Below are 21462 nucleotides of genomic sequence, written 5' to 3' on the forward strand. Positions count from 1 at the left end.
ACACACATTTTCTCTGCTTGATGCCAATGCCCTTCTCAAACACACTGACATCTTCTCCATGACCACGGGATTTGTCTTTCCACATAATTGTTTCAGAAATGAGAAGTCACTCTGCATCAGTCGAGTTTAAATACCTTGTTGCAGCTGAAAGCTCATCACCTGCTTCAGGAGGACCGACTGTATTTGCTTAGTTTAATCAAAGTGCCAACTTTTATTTTGGACCGGCAGTGAACAACGCAATCATACACAATACAAATATGTGAAAATGTGCAGATACAATGTGTTTGAGAGTGTGCCAAACCCAGTAGTTCTCAAACCTTTTGGCTCAAACCAGGTATAAAATGGGACTACAACAGGGTTTGAGTCATTCTAAACAGACTGGCCCAAAGAAGCACAAAACGTGGATGAAAACTGATCGTAAGTAAATAAAGACAAGACCTGCTAAAGACCTCACGTACCACCAGGGGTACATGTGGCACAGTTTGAGAAGCACGGCCTTACTGGTACTTACTACTACTAGCATACTAAATTTATTAGAAAATAAATAAAAATGGAGTTATGTAGAAGACATGGTTACATAATTAAAAATGTCCTGGGAAAATATCTCAAAACTTTTCTGTTCTGTCTGAGTAACTTTAGCCCATCATTCCACCTCTGGATGAAACAATGTTCAATTATCTGTTTGCCAACCACTGTCCTTCCAACTATTATGAATGAATATAAATACTACACAGCGTCACATCCATGGATTCATGGAATTATTATATTATCACGTCACTCTTCACATACTCATGTACTTGCCACTAGGAAGCAGTATTTAGCTCAGACTGTACCACGTGACTCCTCTCGATGGCCGCTGTCTCCCTCTAACGGTGAGTTTGTTTATCACAGGCACTGGTGAAAAACATGGTCAAATATCCATTTTAATTTGGCCTTTCATTGCAGTGTCTCTTATAAACTATGGTTTTATTTCAAAGTATGAAATCGTTCAGATATCAATTATAATTGTATAATTATTTGTATGTTTTTCATTGTACTCTTACCACTACTTCTTTTACTACTGTTCCTGGTACTGCACTGTATATTACTATGGTAGATAGGCTACTATATCACAGAAAAAAACAGAATGCATACATTTATTTATTTCCAGTTTATTGGGCATTAATAATTACAGAATATATACAAAGTGTTTCATTGAAACAAGTGTAATACTGGCGGGCTGCGCCCTCTTTGCTCCTGAGGTCCTGTGATGTGCGTCAAGAACCAAAAACTTTGATTTCAGGCTCAAAAAGGAACAAATGTGTATTTGTAACAGCAGTATTTCAGTCAGTCTGATGAGATGAACTTCAAGACTCAACTGCAGTGGAGCAAAATAGTATCAAAGTTACCAGTATTTTGATCCAACTCCAATGCGTTTGTAAAAAAGTCCAGACAAAACGCATATGTACAAGTAGAAGACAATATAGATATGTACATTTATATATACATACAATATTTTATAAATATAGTAAAATAGTATAAATTACATTGATTCACTGTTTTTCTCATAAATAGATGGTGCTTTGTTCACGTTGGAAGCACAGTGTCAGGGCTTGAAGTTCTTCATAGACAAAGCTGTGCAGTGGAGCAGTTGAACACTCCAAATACACTTATGGTTGACATGGTTTTGGATGAAAAGGCTCTTCACGTTTTAGCCATTTTGTTTTGCAAGTTTAACAGGTATCGCAACCACTGCATGTGGTCAAATTCATAAATTCTCCCATAAAGAAAAAAAGTCTTAGGCCCAAGACGGGCTCCAGGTTTTAGACAATAGTGTTGTTTCTGCACTTGCACATTGAGTTCAGCAGGTTATAAGGTTAAATACAGTAGCCCCAGTGTAATGTACATGACAATACTGAGAGGTGGTGATTTGCTAAGCATTAAGTGCTTCTTGGGAAACAAAAAAAAAAATGCTTTACAGTAGAAAAATTTGGCAAAGCAAAAGCAAGAAGCAAGAACTTAATTTAGGGTGACCATATGTCCAATATATTAGTCCAAAATACATTACTATTGTCCACATATTACAACTACATGTCTAATCAAGTTTGCTTTTGTTATAATAATAAATCAATGCCAAGTCTGTGTTTACTGTATATTATTGGGAACATGGTCACCCTAACTTAATACACTTTCAAGTTTCAAACGTCTGAAAAAGTTTGGTTTGAGTTAACGGACAAATAAAATCAAGTATTCCAGTTCGGATGGTTGGGAAAAAAAGTATCGCACTGTTTTAAAAATTCAAGTTTGTAGCCTGGAAAAAGTGTTTGACTGTGACGTTTGTTTAGCAGGCGTCATGAGTGTTTCGGTACCTGAGCTAAACTTTTGATTGTTTGAGAATCGAGGCACCTTCAAAAAAATGCATTTGTACCACATCTACAAAAACGCAAGAATAAAAATAAGCAAAACACAGAAAAATATATTACAATACAGTAAAAACAAGTAAAACGCCAACTTACGTGGCCTATGCAGGTAAAACTATACAAAGTTCGGATACATTCACTGGGAATGGCATTGGTTTGCGGCTTAAAATGTCCGAGCTGAGAGTGTTGTTTTCTCGTCTTAGTTATAATGTTTGTCAAATGTTTGTCACGCAGTCCAGTGCAGTAGTCGTGTCTCTTTTTTGCACAGGCGGCGTCAGGTGTGACCGCAGCACAGGACTAGTGGCCCTCGTGGTTGTCTGTGGAGTTGGTGGTCCAGTCCAAAATGATGAGAGTCATGCTGCCGGTCATCACCAGGAACCCCAAGATCAGGAACGCAGTGGCCTGGACAGAAATACAGACATAAATGTGTTTAGTATTAACATAAGGGACATTGGGTGCATAACACATTATCCTGCGCGCAAAATAAATTAAAAAATTACGGTAAAACTTCCAATATTGAGCTTATTTCAATATCGTACGTCACCTTTTTCCATCCAAATTCTTAATATTTTAGGTGTATTATGTAACGTTTCTGGTGGTCTGTCATTAAATGTATGTATCGCCGTGAAGACAGGCAGGTGAAGCGACCAGGCCAAGTTACAGCTCAGCTCTGTCGCTTTAAAGTAACAATGCATGTTTTTCGAGGGATCTCTGAGCAATCGAAACTCTCGTAATGAAGTAAATGCAAGATAAGATGCGTTTAATGCCATATTACGGAACATTCCAAGCAAAGCAGTAACATTTTCATGAGACAGTGGGCAGAAAAGTGACCTAATGTCTCTTTAAATGAACATTAAAAGTTTTTAAAACCTCAGTTATGTTCTTTCCATCGATAATTCAACAGGAAAAGGTGACATATTATGTTTAAATAGGGTCTAACATTTGAATACAGCGTTTTTTTACCCCGATCTTCTGCACGGACTTCATGGACTCCTTCTTGACCAGTTTGATGTAGAAAGCAGACGGCAGGATGAAGATGAGCATGGCAGCAGCAGAGGCACCTGGAGACAAGAGAGCGGTCAGTCACAATTGCCCCGCTGCGTCCCGCCAACGAAGCAAAGCTGATTTTATCTTTGCGCCAACTCACCGATGAATCCAAAGATGTCCCTGATGGTGGGCACGAAGATGACCAGGGCGTTGGTACTGGCCAGGAGCACCACGGTGATGAGAGTGTGGCGCACCCAGCTGAAGTCTTTGGAGGCGCACATGAGCTGGTTCACGGAGGTACGGATCTGCGCGGGACAAAAGGTCGTGCGTGAGCTCAGGCTGGGAATATACTGTAAGCTTCATTTACAAATCACACTTTAACGTTTGTTTTGCGTCTTATGATATCCATGTTATTTTTTAAACCGATGCAGCCTTTCATTGTTCTATCCAAAATATATCCAACTGTAACCATGAATCAACTCATTCTAGTCTTATATTTTGGATGTTTATCGTTGTTGTCTGAACTAAACAGACTTTAAAAACACAAAAGACAATTCTATAACTATTATTATTATTAATAACTATTTCTGATCTTCATCCTTAATACACTTTATCTGTAAATTTGTTCTCCATCTAGACGTTTTCAATCACAATTGCCCAACCTTTATTTACCGTATTTTCCGCACTATAAGGCGCACTTAAAAGCCTTTAATTTCCACAAAAAACGACAGTGCGCCTTATAATCCAGTGCGATTTATATATTATAATCCAGTGCGATTTATATATGACTATGAATTAATATAGATTAATTCTGGTTGTGCTCACTGACCTCGAAGCGATTGTGTGTGGTACACGTTTTGTTTCGCTTCATGCGCCTTACATTCCGATGCACCTTATATATGAAAAATTATCGAAAATAGACCCATTAATTGACAGCGCGCCTTATAATCTGGTGCGCCTTATAGTGCGGAGAATACGGTAGTTAAAAATATATTTTAAAAGTTAGTGCTCAATAGAAATGATAGTTTGACGAGTCGACTGCTAAAAGTTAGTTACAGCCTTATCAGCAATGTGTACATATAATTCTGGTAACATATCAATCAAATTTTGACAATAAACCGATTCATAGCTCAAACACTGACTTAAATGTGTATTGGGAATTTCTACAGCAGTGTCATACCCAAACCCACTGTCGTGCACTTGTAAACATTTGGATATTCCAGTTTGGGAGCTAACGTGAACGCTAAACTAACGCGGGCCGTGTGGTTTACGTACAGGGAAGAGCACCACGGGGACAGTGAGCGTCACGGCTGTGAGGACGGCCAGGCGCACGATGAGCAGGATCACGTCATTCTTGTAGACTTTAGAGTACGTGTGCAGCAGCTCGGGCTCCACGTGAACTGGAAAGAAAACAGAAGAACAAACATGTCACATTAGCAAAGCAAACATATAGCTGTGGACTATCTTTCCTAATTGCTGGAATAAGATAACATAAGATAAGATAAGATAATCCTTTATTGAATACTGCTGAATATTGTCTTTATTTCCCGTGCACATAAAACGCACATCGTGTCACGTTTATCTACTTCTTGTACAACTCGTTTCTGAGAATGTTCACTCCCGCGTTACCGAACTACGCAAACAGGAAAAAAGTCGTTTGAATACAGCAGGTGCGGCTTTCCCAGCTCATCGTTACACAACACGGGCGCGCGTCAACGTTCCCGGGCCGTGGCTGTATGCGCCAGGCAAATACAGAGTGTGCGACAATAATATTTTGATGAACCAAGAGGAAATTTGACCAAACTCACTGTTGAAAGTGAGGTAACCGAAGAGAGCAGCCAGGAGGTACATGATGAACATTGCCAGGAAGGAGACGTTGGCCACGCCCTGCATCTTCTTACGAGATCGGCTGTGAAATTGAACAAATGCATTGATTAAAGGTTCAGTTTACATGGAATTTTAACAGTTTTTTTTGGAGAATTAAACAGAATTAATGAGGTGAAAAAGTCAAAGCGCACTTACTCTTTGAGCTCCTCGTACATGGGCAGGATGGCGGGATGGCACACGAAGGCAAAGGTCAGGATGGGCACGGCGTAAACAGTCTGTCAACAACAACAACAACAACGTTAACATTTCAACGTCTTTCTCGGTTAAACGCGTGCGCTTTCTCGACGCGGTCCTGCACCTGTGAGTTGAAGACGACGTATTTGGGCGTGCAGACGTCCTCGCTGTTGTCCGTCGTGCTGTGGTTGAGGTGCGGGGACGTGCTGTTGAACATTTTGCTCAAAGACTCGTTCAGAGCGGCCTCGTCCATAAACTGGAGCGGGCACGGGATCTGGAACTTCTTGATAATCACCTACGAGAGAGACGAGACCAACAAAGCCGTTAGAAACTTAAGTCAACTTTTCTACAATAGGTCTTGACACGTAATTCATACAACTAGAGATTATATATGTGAAAATAGCTCTAAAAACATTCGAAGTACCGTATTTTCCGTATTTTTCATAGTTTTGGCCGGCGTGCGACTTATACTTATACTTGTATACTTATACTCTGGAGCGACTTATATGTGATATTATTTGTTATTTTCACACTTGTAACCGCATTTCATGCTCCAGTGCAACTTAAATGTTTTTTTTCTTTTCTATTATGCATTTTTTGGCTGGTGCGACTTATGGTCCGGAAAATACGGTAGTTGCTTTTTTTGGGCATTTTTACAATTATCTAACATGACTCGCACAACAAGAGCTTGCATTTTTAATATAATGGAATTACATGGATAGAAGCAAAAGTATGTGGAAAAATATTCATGTGGCAAGGTAAAATTATTTTCTTCATTACTAGTTTTATTATTTATTTAGTTTTTTTTTATTTTTGTTATTTATTCCATTATTATTATTAATAATAATAATGTTGCTTTGTATTAAAAAATCATTTAAATCAACCAATCTAAATATTTTCTGTTGTTTTGAGCAGACTGAATGTATCACGCAAATCATTCCCTGACAAAGCTTCATGTGCCACAACTATTTCTGTTTTTATTTTTTAAGGAAACAAACTCACCACAATCAGGAAGAAAACCATGCAGAGGAGGGACAGCCCACTTGTGTAACCAAGGTAACCTGAAACAACAAAACACACACATAGATGAGTGCGGTGCTTAAATGACTGAGAGGAGGTGACGTCTGCTGGTTCACGCTGTATTAAGATGGTTTACACTTATTCTCGGAACATTTTGAAATGATTTACCGAGGTTTTTGAGGAGCGAAAGCGGCAGGATGATCACGGCCGACACGAGCAGGACAAGGTAGTCTCCGTTAGTGTACCATTCACTGCAAGTAGAAGAGATAAAACACATTTAAAGAGTATGACAAACACACTACACACGGCATTTCATGACAAAAGCTTCACATGTTACACAGAAAAAAGCGTATTTTAGTAAAAAAAAGAGACAATTTTGCGGATGGTCTAATGTTTGAGCTGTGGTACTTGGAATTATACACTATATTAGCAAAATAAATGCCTGCACAGTGTATTATTGTACCATGAACATAATATTTTCTGTCCATATAACAACTGTAAATAAGAGTGTCATTTAAAAAAAAAATTATACTTCTGTGCCTAATCTGTTTCTATACCTAATCTGTGTTGCAACATTGAAATTTCCCCATTGTGGGACAAATAAAGGTTATCTTATCATATCTTATCTTACTTTTTAACACTATTTCATGTTTTATTATTCGTTTTACACTGCACTCTTCACACTTCATCACCTCTGCCTAGTTCTATCACAATTAAGTACATGTACATATCCGTCTTATTACATCCGAGCCTCATTTTGAGATTATATTTACCCATTACCACATCCCCTACGCGTCTCCCACGACACACCGCGGGCAGAGGCGCTGGCACGACCCTCGCCCTCACTCTCAGCGACCTCATCCGTGCCCGTGCGTCTGAGCGGCGGCTGTTCACTTAACGCCCTCTTTGCAATCAGGACGTCTTTAACTCTGTATGCCGCCCGCCCACCCACCCACGCTCGCTCTTTCTCTCAACACAAGGACGGACACGCGGCGTCTAACCTTCAGACAGAATCCACTTGATAAAACAGCCGAGCGCCGTTTTGCCCGGCAACTGCCTTGAGCGGCTCCGTAACGCACTGAAAAGTCTCACGTTTACAGTAAATTAGCCATTATGGCACATTTAGCCCCCATTTGCCCAGGCACAATGCTCATAAACGGCAACTTTTTTCTAACTGTGAGTGTTGACTCTTTGCCGTAGCGATGATCGTTCAAGCGCGTGCGGTCGGCGACTTACCCGTTGCTGGTTCCCGTGAAAGACTGGATGACGATTGGCAGTTCATACTTGACGATGAAGAGGTAGCTGGACATGGCTGCGGAACAAAAAAAATCACCTTTAAATTGGAGCCAAAGTTACTGACTTTCTGACGTCAGACATTTAATTATTAGCGTTTCCTCTGGTGGAAACGGCCACTTCATAACCGACTGGGAGGGAAAAAACTCCCTTTCCAGTCCCGCAGCGGGCACAGGGTCTGGCACGGGACACTGAAGTAGCATTGTTTTCTATCCTGAACTGAGTCAAAGTTACGTCATATATTTCTATCTTATTTTCCACGCACCTCCAATGTTCTGCATGGTGATGGAGATGGAAGCGGCGAGTTTTCCTGGCATCCCGAAAGCTTTGTATCCGAGCTGCTCATACACAAGAGCCCCTTAAAAAGAAGAAAGCACAACGTGTTAGAAACAAGCGCTTGGTGAAAATGCCGTTGGGAAATAAGATGGTATTTTGGAGTTCGATTGAGGTTAGAGTGAATTACCTCCTTCGTTGGCCGTTTTTAGCAGCAAATGGACAGAGTAAAGAGAGAAGATGGCCACAGACACCAGGAGGATACTGCAGAAGGAAACATAGTGAGGATTAGCCTTGTTATTATACAGTTTTATAATGGTTATGATGTGTGGAAAGTAATAGCCAAACAACAACTGTTAGATAGAAATAATTCTGTGTAGTTAAAGGTTTACATTTTTATTCATCATTTTTATAGCTCATACTTATTTCAATGTATTATTTTTCTTTGTTTTGTCTGCAATTAGACTGTTAATTCATGTTTTTTCTTTTTTACTTTTTTGATGGGTGAATGCTACAAAATAGTTTCCTCAAAAGTATATATTAATAAAGTATCTATTCTTTTACACATTAAACAAAAAAATACTATCTCCAAAAACATTTTGGACTGTAAAATGAACCAGGAAAGAGCAGTTAGATCACTTTAAACACATTTGAGATGTTTCTGTCTCATTTTGCAGTCTTTAATTATAGTGAACATAAAAATGAACTCAATATTCTAACATACACACAACATATTCTTGCATATCTTCAAAAAAAAAAATTGCTGTATTATACTTTTGTCAATATGATATGAAAGAACAACTATAACACCATTTTAATGCGTATCCGAGCGTGCACATGGCTTCATGCAGAGTGCGCAGAGGTCAGGGGTCATTCGTATTAGCTCGCATTAGCTCTGTGTATTCATAGCTCAGGTGAAATTAATCTTCGGCTCATGTGGGAGCACTGCACACGCCTCCTCTCCACAAAATAAGCCTCCTCACTTCCGCCAAAGTTGCAGACGTCTGTTAAACGTGACAATTCCCATTCTTTTTGTGGACAATTCCTTTCCTCATTCCTAAGTGCTCACGCTCTGACGCCGCGCCACGCCTCGTCCCATTCATCACCTAAGTTTAAACCAACTCCCCGTTTACGTGGAGCTCTTCAAGATTAGCCTTTGTCCTAAGCCGCTTCTCCGGCCACTCCTTCCGTTTGTAAACACGACCATTTGCTTGAGTCACTGTCTGCACGCCTAAAGGTTACAACCGTGCATTGTGTCGTTGCTGTGTTTTGCAACAACAAACCACAAAACACTAGTTACAACTGGCAGATCACTGCGTAGTAGTACGGGACACTTCTAGTACACAATAGTTAATCTACTTAACGATACGACTAAGTATAGTAGTAATAATAATGTAGTAAGGAAGCCATTACATTTGCCAAGGCGCATAAAGATTGCCTAGACATTCGAAAGGCCATGCTATATGTTGAAAACGGTCGACAAATGTAATGTATGTCGTATTTGCTTATAGTAAAACAGTGAATAAAGTCATAAATAACCTTTAATCATAAGGAAATTATTAATTATTTCAGTTATTCATTCCATTTGTTGTAGATTAAAGGTGTTCTTTCACAACTAAAGCTTTAAAAACTGCATGATTGAATTGTTAAAATGTGACTTGGTGATACTTCAATAAAACATAGCGGGCATAAATGTGTTGAATAAGTTAGAATCATAACCTTGGCGGTGCTATGTTTACTTATAGATCTCCAATAACTCTATCTTCAGCTTCATATAAGAGCGATAAGAGCGTTTCACGTACTGGAAAAGTCAAGTCGGCGCGCTTCACTGCCTACAGGGGGCGCTGTCGTCACTATCAGTGTTTACACAGCTGTTGTTTTATGTTTCCACTTTTCGGAACTGTACATTTTGCTCTTTTATCTCGCTCAAACACGATAGTACAGTTTAAAAACATCTGACCCTGGGGTAATCTTTAAACAGCCGATATTTGGCAGTGAAATGGAACATAGTGACACTGTCCTCCATTGGACAGACACAACCACACCTGCAGCGTGCGTCACAGGCTGGAGACAGTTTGACTTTTTTAATCCAGGTCACTTCAGGGTAATATTGGAAAGTCCACTATTTATTTATGTATCTATCAATTGGTTATCTTTATTTTGTTTTTGTCCAGAACAGTTTGTAAAGACAATAACTGGTGACAATATTAACCATTTCATGAACTGTTTAGCTACAAAAAATGTGCATATTGTTCTTTGAGTTTTACCTCTTTGTCACATATTCACAGGTTTTATCGCCATTGTCACATTCTGAACTTGCGTAACATGACGAATACTCAGAATATAAACTATGGTCGAACACTTTAATATCCTGCTTGCGTAATGTGGCTTTAACTCACACAAACAGTGCAATCCCAGTGTTGGCCATGGCGTAGGACAGGCCAAGGATCCCGCTGCCCATGATGGCGTTTCCCAGGTTGAACACCGACATGCCAAAAGAGGCATTGCCCTGATGCTGTGGGAAAAATACACACCATTATTGTGAGTTTACTTACACATAACAGGCGACATTGGGTGAAATAAGCGCACAATCGTTATAAAGTCGTATAATAACACGTACACTTACATATTCGGCCTCATACTTCTTCTTTCCCAGGTTGCCATCGGGAAGAAAGTTCTGAATTTCTGCCTCTAAGTCTGCGTTGTACGGGCTGCGAACACAAACGAACACATGAGTTTACGTTGAGTACCATTGGGCTGAAAGCTGGGCGCGTTGGTGGCCATTTTGCCTCACCATTTTGCCACTTTCTTGTCCTGGTACGTGTAGTCGTTGCTGTTATTGCTGGAGTTGTCGTCCTCGGGACAAGTGTTCAAATGATCCATCTCAGTGTGTTGTTTCATGCTGCAAATGCACAAAATGAATAAATAAATACATGTACTGGCAAATCTGAAGTCGTGACTGTTATTCTGTCATCGCCATCCAGGTTAAGATGACGAAAATAGCATCAAACGCGTTCTGGTGCACCTCTGTATTCATTTCAGTGGATTTATTTATAAAAAAAAAAAGACTATTCTGGGACCATTTTATGTTCATCAAATATGCAATGACAAAGGTGGATCCTCGAGAGACAGATTTTAGCATAATATTGAGACGGCGCGACACAAGATCGTGGCAGGAAGTCTAGTTTTAGTAAGCAATTCCTTTTGAATTCATGGGCAATTACAATTAAATCATGATTACTTGCATCCATCTTATATTTATTTGCAATATTTTTTCTCAGTTTATCGAATAGATTCAATTCAAGGCTGAAAGATAAATTTACAATGAAACAGTACACATCCTTTCTGTGCAAATAAAGCTCGACATAGTAATTATTTATGTCATTGTTGTCATGCGTCAGGGCAAACGCACATACCTGCCCTACACCTTTTATTTAGGTGTGCCTTAAAAACCACTAATACAAGGGAGGGCATCTTTTACGCACACAAACCACACTTTAATAACCATTATCATTACTTTTAACGTTGTGTTCATTTAATTTCAGTTCAAGTCAAGATTACATAAGCTGATTTATGACTGTACAACATCTTCAAAAACAATGCGCACATATATTCAAAACGCACCATTTTTCGTAAGAACATACTTTTAGTTATTATACCCAATTATTGTGCGATTATATCCCAGAAAAAGCCTAAACAGAAGACAATCTGGCATATAATAATCACGAAGACAACGTTTACTTTTACATTCTTTTCACACTCTTCTTCATTCTTTTACACTCTTCTTCAAAACAAGCCAACACATCTCCTTCCCGCGCTTTTTAAACGCGTTCGCACTTTGCGTTTGTTTCCCTTTTTTGCGCTCGTTCACGCGCAGCATCAGCGGCGCGCGCGCCCAAATGCCCTTCTGTTGCGCCTGTGTCACGTGACGGAAGGGGGAGGGGTGGGAAAGAGCGGAGAGAGGGGAGGGGACAGGGGGCGGGGGGAAATCACCAGCAGCGCGAGTGGAAAAATACCAGAAAGCCGGCATCTCCCACCCAGACAAAAGGTCACGTGATCATAACTTTGCGCTCATATTTCCCCCCCCCCCGCGCGCGCGCCTCTCATTGTGTACAATCCCCACTCTGGACAAAACGACCCTCATCAGTTTAATGACATTATTATAGGGGTCGCCGCGGCGCAATGGAAACAAAGGCACGTGCTGGGCCGCTCCGTTACAAATACCGCTCCGTTACAAATACCGCTGTAACGACATGGCGTTATTATAACACACCGGGCGCTTTTGTTTGCTTGTAATGAGACATGTAACTGTATCCTGCATGTGCCGCGCGCCTCTCTTCATGACTTATTCAAAACGGGGGATGAACCTGGCAACAAAACGCGCACGGAAACTGCAACTTTAACGCAGTCTACGTAAAACACCGTTTGACATTTTTAACGCGTTACATATTGTCCACAGTTTGTGCCGCGGCGCGCGCTCATGCATCCCGTCGTGCTGGAATATGATCAGAATAAAACACACAATGAAACACGGTTAATAGTCATGATAAAAATACAAATTGACATATAACGCACATTGTTGCAGTTCTTAAGGCGTAAGTGGGGAAAAGCAGAGGAATTCCAACTACGCAGGCACGAGCTCGTAAACGCCTAATTGTTCCACGCCTTAAATCCTCTCTTTCCCTTTACGCGCACGGCGGGGTTTGAATGGGACAGACCTCTCACTCCTCACACGTTACATTGTGCGTTATAACGGGAAACAAAGTCATGCCACGTGCAATGTTTGGATAGAAAACACAGTGGTGACTTTTAAAAAGCAAAAAAGAGCTGTGAGAGGAATAATACACCGCTTCCATGGTGACAGGAGCCGGCGTGAAGAGTCTGCTTACCTTGTGAGAAAAGATCCAAATAAGAAGAAGCGGTAATTGGAAAGCTGTCCAGGTAATGCAGGTCTTCCAAAAACAACAACAACGTCTTATCCTTGTAAATATTTGGTAAGATAATTCAAAATGGAAAAAAAAGTAGCGAAACGATGTCACCCAATTTAAAACACAAAACGTGTTCAAATTTATGTGAATAAAGATAAAGATGACGCGCGGGTTTGAATTGTTTTGCGGTTTGAATTGAAGGAGCGCAGTTTGTGGCGAGAGAGCGATGCGTCGCGTGAGGTTTGAAAGCAGGATCTGCCGGAGGAGGGGTGCGCCGGGCTTATAAAGATGAAGCCCGGTTGCATCAGCCTCACAGCTTCACGGCGGCGGAGAGGGCGTGTGTTAGGGGAGGGGGGCGGGACAGTGGAAGGTTTTTTGCTCACGCGCTGCCGTGACGTAGGGTTTTGTGTACAAACAGAAGAGCTCCGCCGGACCGCAGTGTGGAAACCGGTGCATCAGTGATCAGTGACAAAGAATCACATGGGGTAATCCTTACACCGCTGGAGATGTTCTGTAGGACTTCTTCTTCTTCTTCTTCTCTGGTGTTTTATGGTTGGTATCCCAGTGTTACATTATATTAGTTAGACTTTAGACTTTATTCTCGACCTTTATTCTTCTACCCTCTATGACATCATGGGCTTATATAATTGTTGTTGGTAAATAATAGGTCTATGATGGCATAAAGGATGGATCCGTACAGCAGAAGAAGTCTTAAGAATAAAGTTTTAAAGAATGAAGTGTAAAGAACTTAAGAATGCAGTGTAAATAATGAAGTTTGAAGAATGACGTTTGAAGAATAAAGTCTAAAGAATGAAGTCTAAAGAACTTAAGAATGGAGTCTAAAGGATACAGTCTAAAGAATAAAGTCTGGCGGTAATGTAACTCTTGGATACCAGCCGCAACCGCCATAAAACAACAACAACCATAGAAGAAGAAGAAGAAGAAAAGAAGGTCTATGGCAGGGGTGTCCAAACTTTTTTTCACCAAGGGCCGCATTTTGAAACTTAAACGGGGCAGAGGGCCACAAACAACTTGACAATGTCAAATTTGTTGAATGATGAATCATTCAAAATTTTGCATTTGATGTTATTGTGATGAGCCTCCACACCTTTAATTAGGCCTAGAATATTTATATTAGGTCGGTATAACATCAATATGCCTGAATTTTCCCAATTTCACAGTAAAAAGTACTACTTTTTGTTGCTATGGCCAACATAGCAGGAAGCTGGAGAGCCAACAAAAATTGCATTTGGCCCCCAGGCCCCTAGTTTGGACATGCCTGGTCTAAGACGTCCAATTACAGTAGGTGGTGGTAATGTAACACTTGGATACCAACCGCCCATAAAACACCAAAGAAGAATTTTAGTTTTTTTATGGTATATTGCTGCCAACCAACTGCCATTAAAAGCAACACAACAACAACAACAACAACAACAACAACAACAACAACAACAACAACAACAGCAGCAGCAGCAACAGCAACAGCAGCAACAACAACAACAACAACAACAACAACAACAACAACAACAACAACAACAACAACAAGAATAGAGTCAGAAGAATAAAGTCTAAAGAATAAAATCTGAAGTTTAAGATGTACAACTACAGTAGGTGGTGGTAAAGTAACACCACCAACCGCCATAAAACACCAAAGAAGAAGAGTTCAAGTCCCGACTCCGACAATTTACTGCATGTCCTCCCTTCTCTCTCACCTCCATTTCACTCTGTCTTTCCTTTTTTAATAAAGCCTACGGACCAAAAGCTTCAAAAATAAATAAATATAAGTGAATGCGTTCCACAAAAACTTGTAAACGTTATTGATCCTCAAGAGAAATGACTTGGACCCAGTAGCTCACATGTTACAACGATGGAACATGATTATGAAATGAGGGGGGGAAGTTGCAAAAATAGTCAAATACATGTCAAATAAATTACAAATATATGCAACAGATACTACAAAAGTGACTCTAAATGCATTTATATAAAGGAATGTTTGAATAGATTGACTATGGCATGTCCTGTACCTGCAGTGAAGAGGCTGAAAGTAACACATTGCTGTTAAATTGTATTTCCTGAAACTGCATGTAACTTGAAAGCATTAAGTAGGAAGCTCGTCTGTGTTAAAGACGCATCTGTGTTTATCAAAATGATTGCAAGTCATGAACAATTGTAATATTTAGCGTTGTGATTAACCGCAGGAAGAGTCGCTGACACAGAGCGCTGACAACGCTAATGGGGATCTGAATAAAAGAATAATATAAAAGTAAAGCAAATAAGGATAAATACAGAACAAGAGGTGGAATAAGGCGATTTAGTGCAAAGTGTCAAAATAAATTGTGGCTTTGACACGATATTAAGTTACCGTATTTTCTGCACAATAAGAGGATTTTTCATATATAAGGCGCCCCAGACTATAAGGTGCACTGTTGTTTTTGAGAAAATTAAAGGCTTTTAAGTGCACCATATAGTGTGGAAAATACAGTAAATAAAGCTTCAAAAAAAGGGAGCATGAATATTGTTTTAAGGTAAAAATCAGTTTTTTTTAATACTAATAATGATTACAACGGCATATTGTTACAAACCAAAAAAGTCATAATAGTTAATGAATAAATACCACCGAATTCCACCACAACCAATCGAGCGTTCACCAGACGAGAGAAGCGTCTTGCCCAAAGACACAACGGCTTTATGAACAGAAGACAGTGGGATTCTTCACGTTAGCTCGTGCCCCTGTTTTCAAACCAAATCAACACGTTTATATTGTAGATAAAAAGACCATGCTCTCTGTCGGACGCATTAACTATTCATTGTTATGTGACGTGGGCGAGGAGGGGAAAGGCCTGGAACGCCGCCGCCGCCGCTGAGTGTTTCTCCTTGTTCTGGTCTTACATAACGCAATCCGACAGAGACACGTGACCGAATGACCTTGAATTTTTTAACGCTGGACTCGTCGATACCGACCTTCCATCTTTATATCTACGTCAGACCTCATGGGATTCTCCTCAGAGGTTCATAGCTGCAACGTGGCTTTTGTTTCTGTTCTATTCTATTATTCCAGTACAAACAAGCAGAGCGAACGTATTTGATAATAGCAGTTAGATGTTAAGGAAATATAACTAGTCGTCATGCGATGTAAGAAGGCGTTACGAGTGACTGCGTAATGCATTATGAGTGACTGCGTAATGCATGGCCATATCCTTCTTCTTCTTCTTCTTCTTGAGTGTTTTAAAAAGAGAGAGAAAGAGAGAGAAAGAGGTACAGTTGCCGTTACGCTGATGTCGTCGTTGTGTTACGTTTAATGGCGGTTGGCATTTACCGCCACCTACAGTAATTGCACCTCTTCAAAGTGTTTGTTTTATGCTCTCCCATATGAAAAATAAAATAAAAAATCAATTGAGGAAAGAGAGAAAGAGAGATGAAAGAGAGATGATGTTGTAGGACACAGCAACTCACCAACATTCCACCACTTTAAGGGATAGGAAAAAATCGCAGCAACCGCCATAAAACAACAACAACAACAACAACAACAACAACAACAACAACAACAATGGAAGAAGAACTTCTAAAGGATACGACAGAGTCTGAAGAATAACGTCTGGCGGTAATGCAACACTTTGATGCCAACCGCCATAAAACAACAACAACAACAACAACAGCAACAGCAACAACAACAAGAATCGAACAAAGATTATCTACAGAAAAAAGAGATGCGACCTGTGATACGCGCTGGAAAAACAGGTCGGTGTAATAATAATCTACTCCAACTAATAGTGACTTTGTAATACATCACACAGTCACTCAGATGTAAACATTTAAGTAAGAACATTATACAAGTTATGTTTTTACTTCTACTCCTCCCCTTTTGCAGGCAGGACAGTGATACAAACTGTGCTTTAGTGGTGCATTTCCTCATATAAACTGATTACATCTGTTGTAGTATTTATGTAGATGCAAATATTTAAAATGTTGAGATTTTCGCAATAGTTTTATTTTTTTGTATTTTCTTAATGGTATCTCTGACACAAGAATTTCCTTTGTGATTAGTTTTAAATGTCTCATTGATTATACATGTCTCCATTGCAATGTGATCTAGTTTCTGTGGTATTGTATCACAATCAGGTTTCTGCTTCAATCTCAAGCCAATCAAGTGCAGTCGGGCATTTAACCTGCTGATAGTTTGAAGACGGAAAACACAACTATTGTTTTGATCTTCTAAACAGTCAGTGAACACAATGAGAATGATTTTTCTGTTTTGTTTATCATTTGTTTAAAGGGAGGTTATGTTGAATGTGTATATGAATTTCATAAACATGACATTTGTCTGTCCAGATACAAGGTAAACATGTTCAAATCAAATATAGCTTTTACAGATATTTGTTTTAAAAGTTTGAAAGTCCTGATTTTTTAGATTTTTCATAATGGCATCTGGCAATATAGGAACAGCTGTGATTGTAGTTACTTCTCTAAAGGTAGTTACTTCTCTAAAGGTACTTACTTCCCTAAACCTGTAAGAGCACAAGCTACATACTGTACCTTTAATGCAAAATACTAAAGAAAAAAGAGTGCCAGAGCAACAACACTACACTACGAGACAGTATAATAAGTTCAAACAACTCCCAAAACTAATGATGCCTAATATTTCCCGAAGCATTGACTGTAAACAAAGTCATGGAAAGAAAGTGTCCAATTCTGTCCCTGATCTTCTCTTTTTGATCATTTGAACATTTGTAAAGTGTCCTGATTTCTGTGTCACGTCAGATCAGAGGCCGTGTTCAGGTTCAAAGCAGACCTCCCCGACGTGACGCGATTACTCACCAAACGCCTGTGTCATGTGACGGACAGTGGCCATTTCGCTCCAGTTCTCACACTTGGATAGAGTTTTAGAGTGTCAAGTGTCAGGCGTCCTCGAGGTCCGAGCGCTGGAGAGGAACTTTTCCGCTTATGTTTTATGGACGAGGCCGTTGTCGTTGGACTGAGCTTTCATCCCGGACAGGACTGTAAAACAATACTACAACTTCTAAAGAGAGATTTTGCAGCAAGTTCGTTATCACAGTCATAGTTTTGAGCAACTGACTTATGTTTTGTTTTTTTAAATTGCTCAAATTTGAATTATTTGCTAACTATATTGAAGCATAATTCTATTGTTTTCCATAGAATTTAGTTTGCATCTCACTTAAACTTTAACCTTGATTTATTTTTCATTTATTTTATTTTTTTATTTAAATTGTGTGTTATTCACGTTAACATAAATTACTGTTACAATCGAAAAGGAGCAGAGAAAAGGGAAAAAAAATCTTATAAATATCTGCTTATTATTAACAAAAAACAACAAAAAAACACAAGATGGTTCTGAACACATTCTGTTTAAGGATTTATTTTGTTCTCTCTTTAGTTTCATTATTTAGAACTAATTTAGTCATTGTTTAATCACATTTTAGACCTCGTTTAATCAAAATCTGTGGTGAAAAGTCTGCGAACCACTGTGCAAGATTAAACGCACAGTATAGCGGAATTTCAAACCATTTTTCAAGTACTTTTATCAATTGTGAGTCCGACCTGTCAAATGTGAGCTTTGAAATATAGCCAACTGCACATTATGTAACATCATTATGCTTTTAAACTCTCTGAAATGTCCATGACCTCCAGCTCATTCTGGCTCTGTGATCTTGTGACTTGTTTGACTTGTGCTCATACCAGCGCTGCAGCTGCACAGTTCTGCCTCAGGTGTGCACTACATTTTTCCTCATTTAGAAAGTTGTGGATGAAAATAATGCTTCGATCACGTTGAAAGAAAACTTCAAAACAAACAAGAAATATCAGACATAAACAGTAAAAAAAAGCTTTAAAACCACTACAAAAGCTATTCAAAACCACTTTTAAAACCAAAGTGGGGAGTGGTAAGTGCTTCTCGGCGAGATTTGTTTATTGCCAAGTCATGCAGGTTCTTATCTAAAGAGAGACAGATACAGCGCAATCGTGACCAATAAAAATAATGCACAAAAATCCACAGTTTAGTGCGACTCAACCTCACTAAAACCTCAGAAAAGTTCAACCGTCCCCTGTCAATGCCGATATCGTATTTGTTTTCACGTGGCGCTTTTCATGTGACTTGAACTCCAGGAAACCCACCACTCCGAAAAAGCACGGACCAATGAATAATAGGAAAGTAAAAGGGTGAAAGGCCTTCCCTCTCTCTTGACTCTATAATCGGAGCGCATTCCTGGCTCGGCGGTCACACACGAGCGGCCCTGTGTTGTGCCCTGTGTCTTTGTGTGTGGTTTTAGCGGGTCTGAGTCGGATCAGGAAACTGGGCCGTGGCTGCCGCTGGGGGTACGCACCGGGAGGCACCCTCTCACCTCTTTCACACGCTGACGGTTGTTCAGGCCTAAAGGTGCATCGGCCGGGTAAAAGAAAAGACTGTGTTTCACGTTGGAGATGTGTTGGCTCTAGTTCAGGTGTAAAGTTAACCAGGAAGTGTGGATTTCTTTCCTTGTTCCTTTGGCGTGTCACGTTTCTTTGCCTCTCGACCGATTCCCTGAGCGTTCACATAAACGCACACGCTCTCCCCTCCACCTACATGTTGTTTTATGCCACTGCCTCATCTTCACCGCTGCAGCAGAACTATCAACCGCCTCAATCGCTCCATCTCCTCTTCACCATCAGTGTCTAGGCTCCAAATTGAAGCACAATAGGCCATACATTCATACTCTTCATCTCTTTTGTTTGTTTGATCTATGTTCATTGAAATAACATGAGATATGAAGTAAAGGGACTAGAATGGATTACATTTTAAGAGTATATTATAGGTTACCTGGCTTTTTTTTGTATTTTTGTTTGTATTTTTTGTTGCAAATTCATATATTTTCATACAGTATAGTTCCTCCCAATATATTTTATTGTAAAAGTAGTAGTTGCTGCGCTCGGTCGGCATGTTTTATTTAATTTCTCGTCACACTGAAAGCGAGAGCCAAAAGCAGCGCTCTGATTGGCTGCGCTTGTGTGGCCCACCCCGCTTTCACGTCACTGACTGTTCTAAAACCGTGCACACATCTAAAATAAATGCATGTGATTGTGAACATTGTGCCAAAGGGTTTGTGACACGCTTGGGACGAGTGACACGGATTAAAAACCTTACTTCCTCCTTAGTGTGAGAATCAGGCACCAGCTTTAAGATTAAAACTTTATCTTTTTTTTTTATCACTGCAGGAAACAAAAGCAGATTAAAACGCAACAACAAGATGCCTGTTGCACAAAATAAAATGCAAATGAAAAATGCTTCTGAACGTCGAACACAGAACATCTCATGTGATAGCCTTCCATTGGGGCAGTGAAATCTGGGAGTTCATTAGCTGACGGACAGTAATTAGGTTGCGTGAAATTGTTAGTGGAAAAAACCCACCGTAGAGACTCTTCTTTTGACTTAATCCTGTTGTCATGATAAACGGCCTCCTGCTGAGAAGAAGGATCACAAAATGGTGACGCTCTTTCATGGTGGCCTTTTGCTTCCTCTGTTCTAACGCAGACGTGTCACTCTCTTGACACAAAGTTGCACCAAAGTTGTTCTGTTGAGGATATTTTGTGTAATAGATAAAACATATTAGTGTTCTAAGCTTGTTGTTGTATGAAAGGCCTAAACAATGCATTTACCACAATTCTTTTTCTTTAATAAAGGACATATGTTTAATCCACATTTTGATATCGTTCTTTGACTTTTGAATGAAGCAGAATAGAAATAGCTGTTTGTTTGGTCAATTTCCTTCCGTGTTGCCACATTTTAAAGAGCTACAAAGCATTAATGTTGAGAACTGCATCCTGTAAAATATGCCATGTGTCTTTATCCTGCACACAATCGGGCTAATACTGCTCTACAAATGCGTCATGTGATGAAGGAGCTGATTCTGAGAATGTTCCTGAACAAAAGCCGTTCTGTACAACGCTCTGGCTGCAGCGACATCATTTCAAAGGAGCGTGCATGAAGCTAATTACTGTATGTGTGAAAATGAATGCAACAAGTGTTTTTTTATGGCATGGAAAACATAAACAGCTGCAGCTATAGGATAATAATGATTGATCAGTGATAATAAGTTTTAAAGTATTAAATAACGATACCTATACATTTTTCCCATCAATGAGCAAAATAAGCGTGCATGAAATAGGGACGTAATTACTAAAACGTTAATAAAAATAATAACTTTTGAAATTGTGGTGTGTGAAAAAGAAAAAATACAACAATGTCTTATTTTACATGAAGTTCAACGCCATATGCAAATCATGTTGTAGTGACTCAGAGTACTCATGGTAACGTGCGACTCCACCCAAATACTAAACACCACCACGACCTGAAGTACTCGTCTGAGAGCGGCCGTGGGATTGATCACTGTTGATTTGGGAGTCATTTTCAAACAGAAAGGACAAACATTTTGTCCTTTCTGTTTGAGAATGACTTGTACAGAGAAATTAGCTGTACAGAGGAGTGGGTTATTACTAAAACATGTGCGTTA

At 39.7% G+C, this 21462-nt stretch overlaps 1 protein-coding gene across 1 annotated transcript; it reads right to left on the minus strand.

The window, feature by feature from the left end:
* Positions 1 to 1135: 1135 nt before the first annotated feature.
* slc38a2 (solute carrier family 38 member 2) lies at positions 1136 to 10935 on the minus strand. Its single transcript, XM_072454959.1, has 15 exons — positions 10828 to 10935; positions 10660 to 10744; positions 10433 to 10548; positions 8224 to 8297; positions 8026 to 8118; positions 7704 to 7779; positions 6636 to 6718; positions 6450 to 6508; positions 5572 to 5742; positions 5409 to 5488; positions 5195 to 5295; positions 4662 to 4786; positions 3547 to 3691; positions 3363 to 3460; positions 1136 to 2801 (listed from the first exon to the last, which is right to left on the minus strand). Exons 1-15 carry the CDS (start codon positions 10932 to 10934, stop codon positions 2697 to 2699), a joined length of 1518 nt encoding a protein of 505 aa, XP_072311060.1. The 5' UTR covers position 10935; the 3' UTR covers positions 1136 to 2696.
* Positions 10936 to 21462: the final 10527 nt, after the last annotated feature.

This window comes from Eucyclogobius newberryi, unplaced genomic scaffold, assembly GCF_026437365.1.
Source record: "Eucyclogobius newberryi isolate DKJ021-1_F unplaced genomic scaffold, fEucNew1.0.hap1 SCAF_2, whole genome shotgun sequence".
In the NCBI taxonomy this organism is placed as follows: Eukaryota; Metazoa; Chordata; class Actinopteri; order Gobiiformes; family Gobiidae; genus Eucyclogobius; species Eucyclogobius newberryi.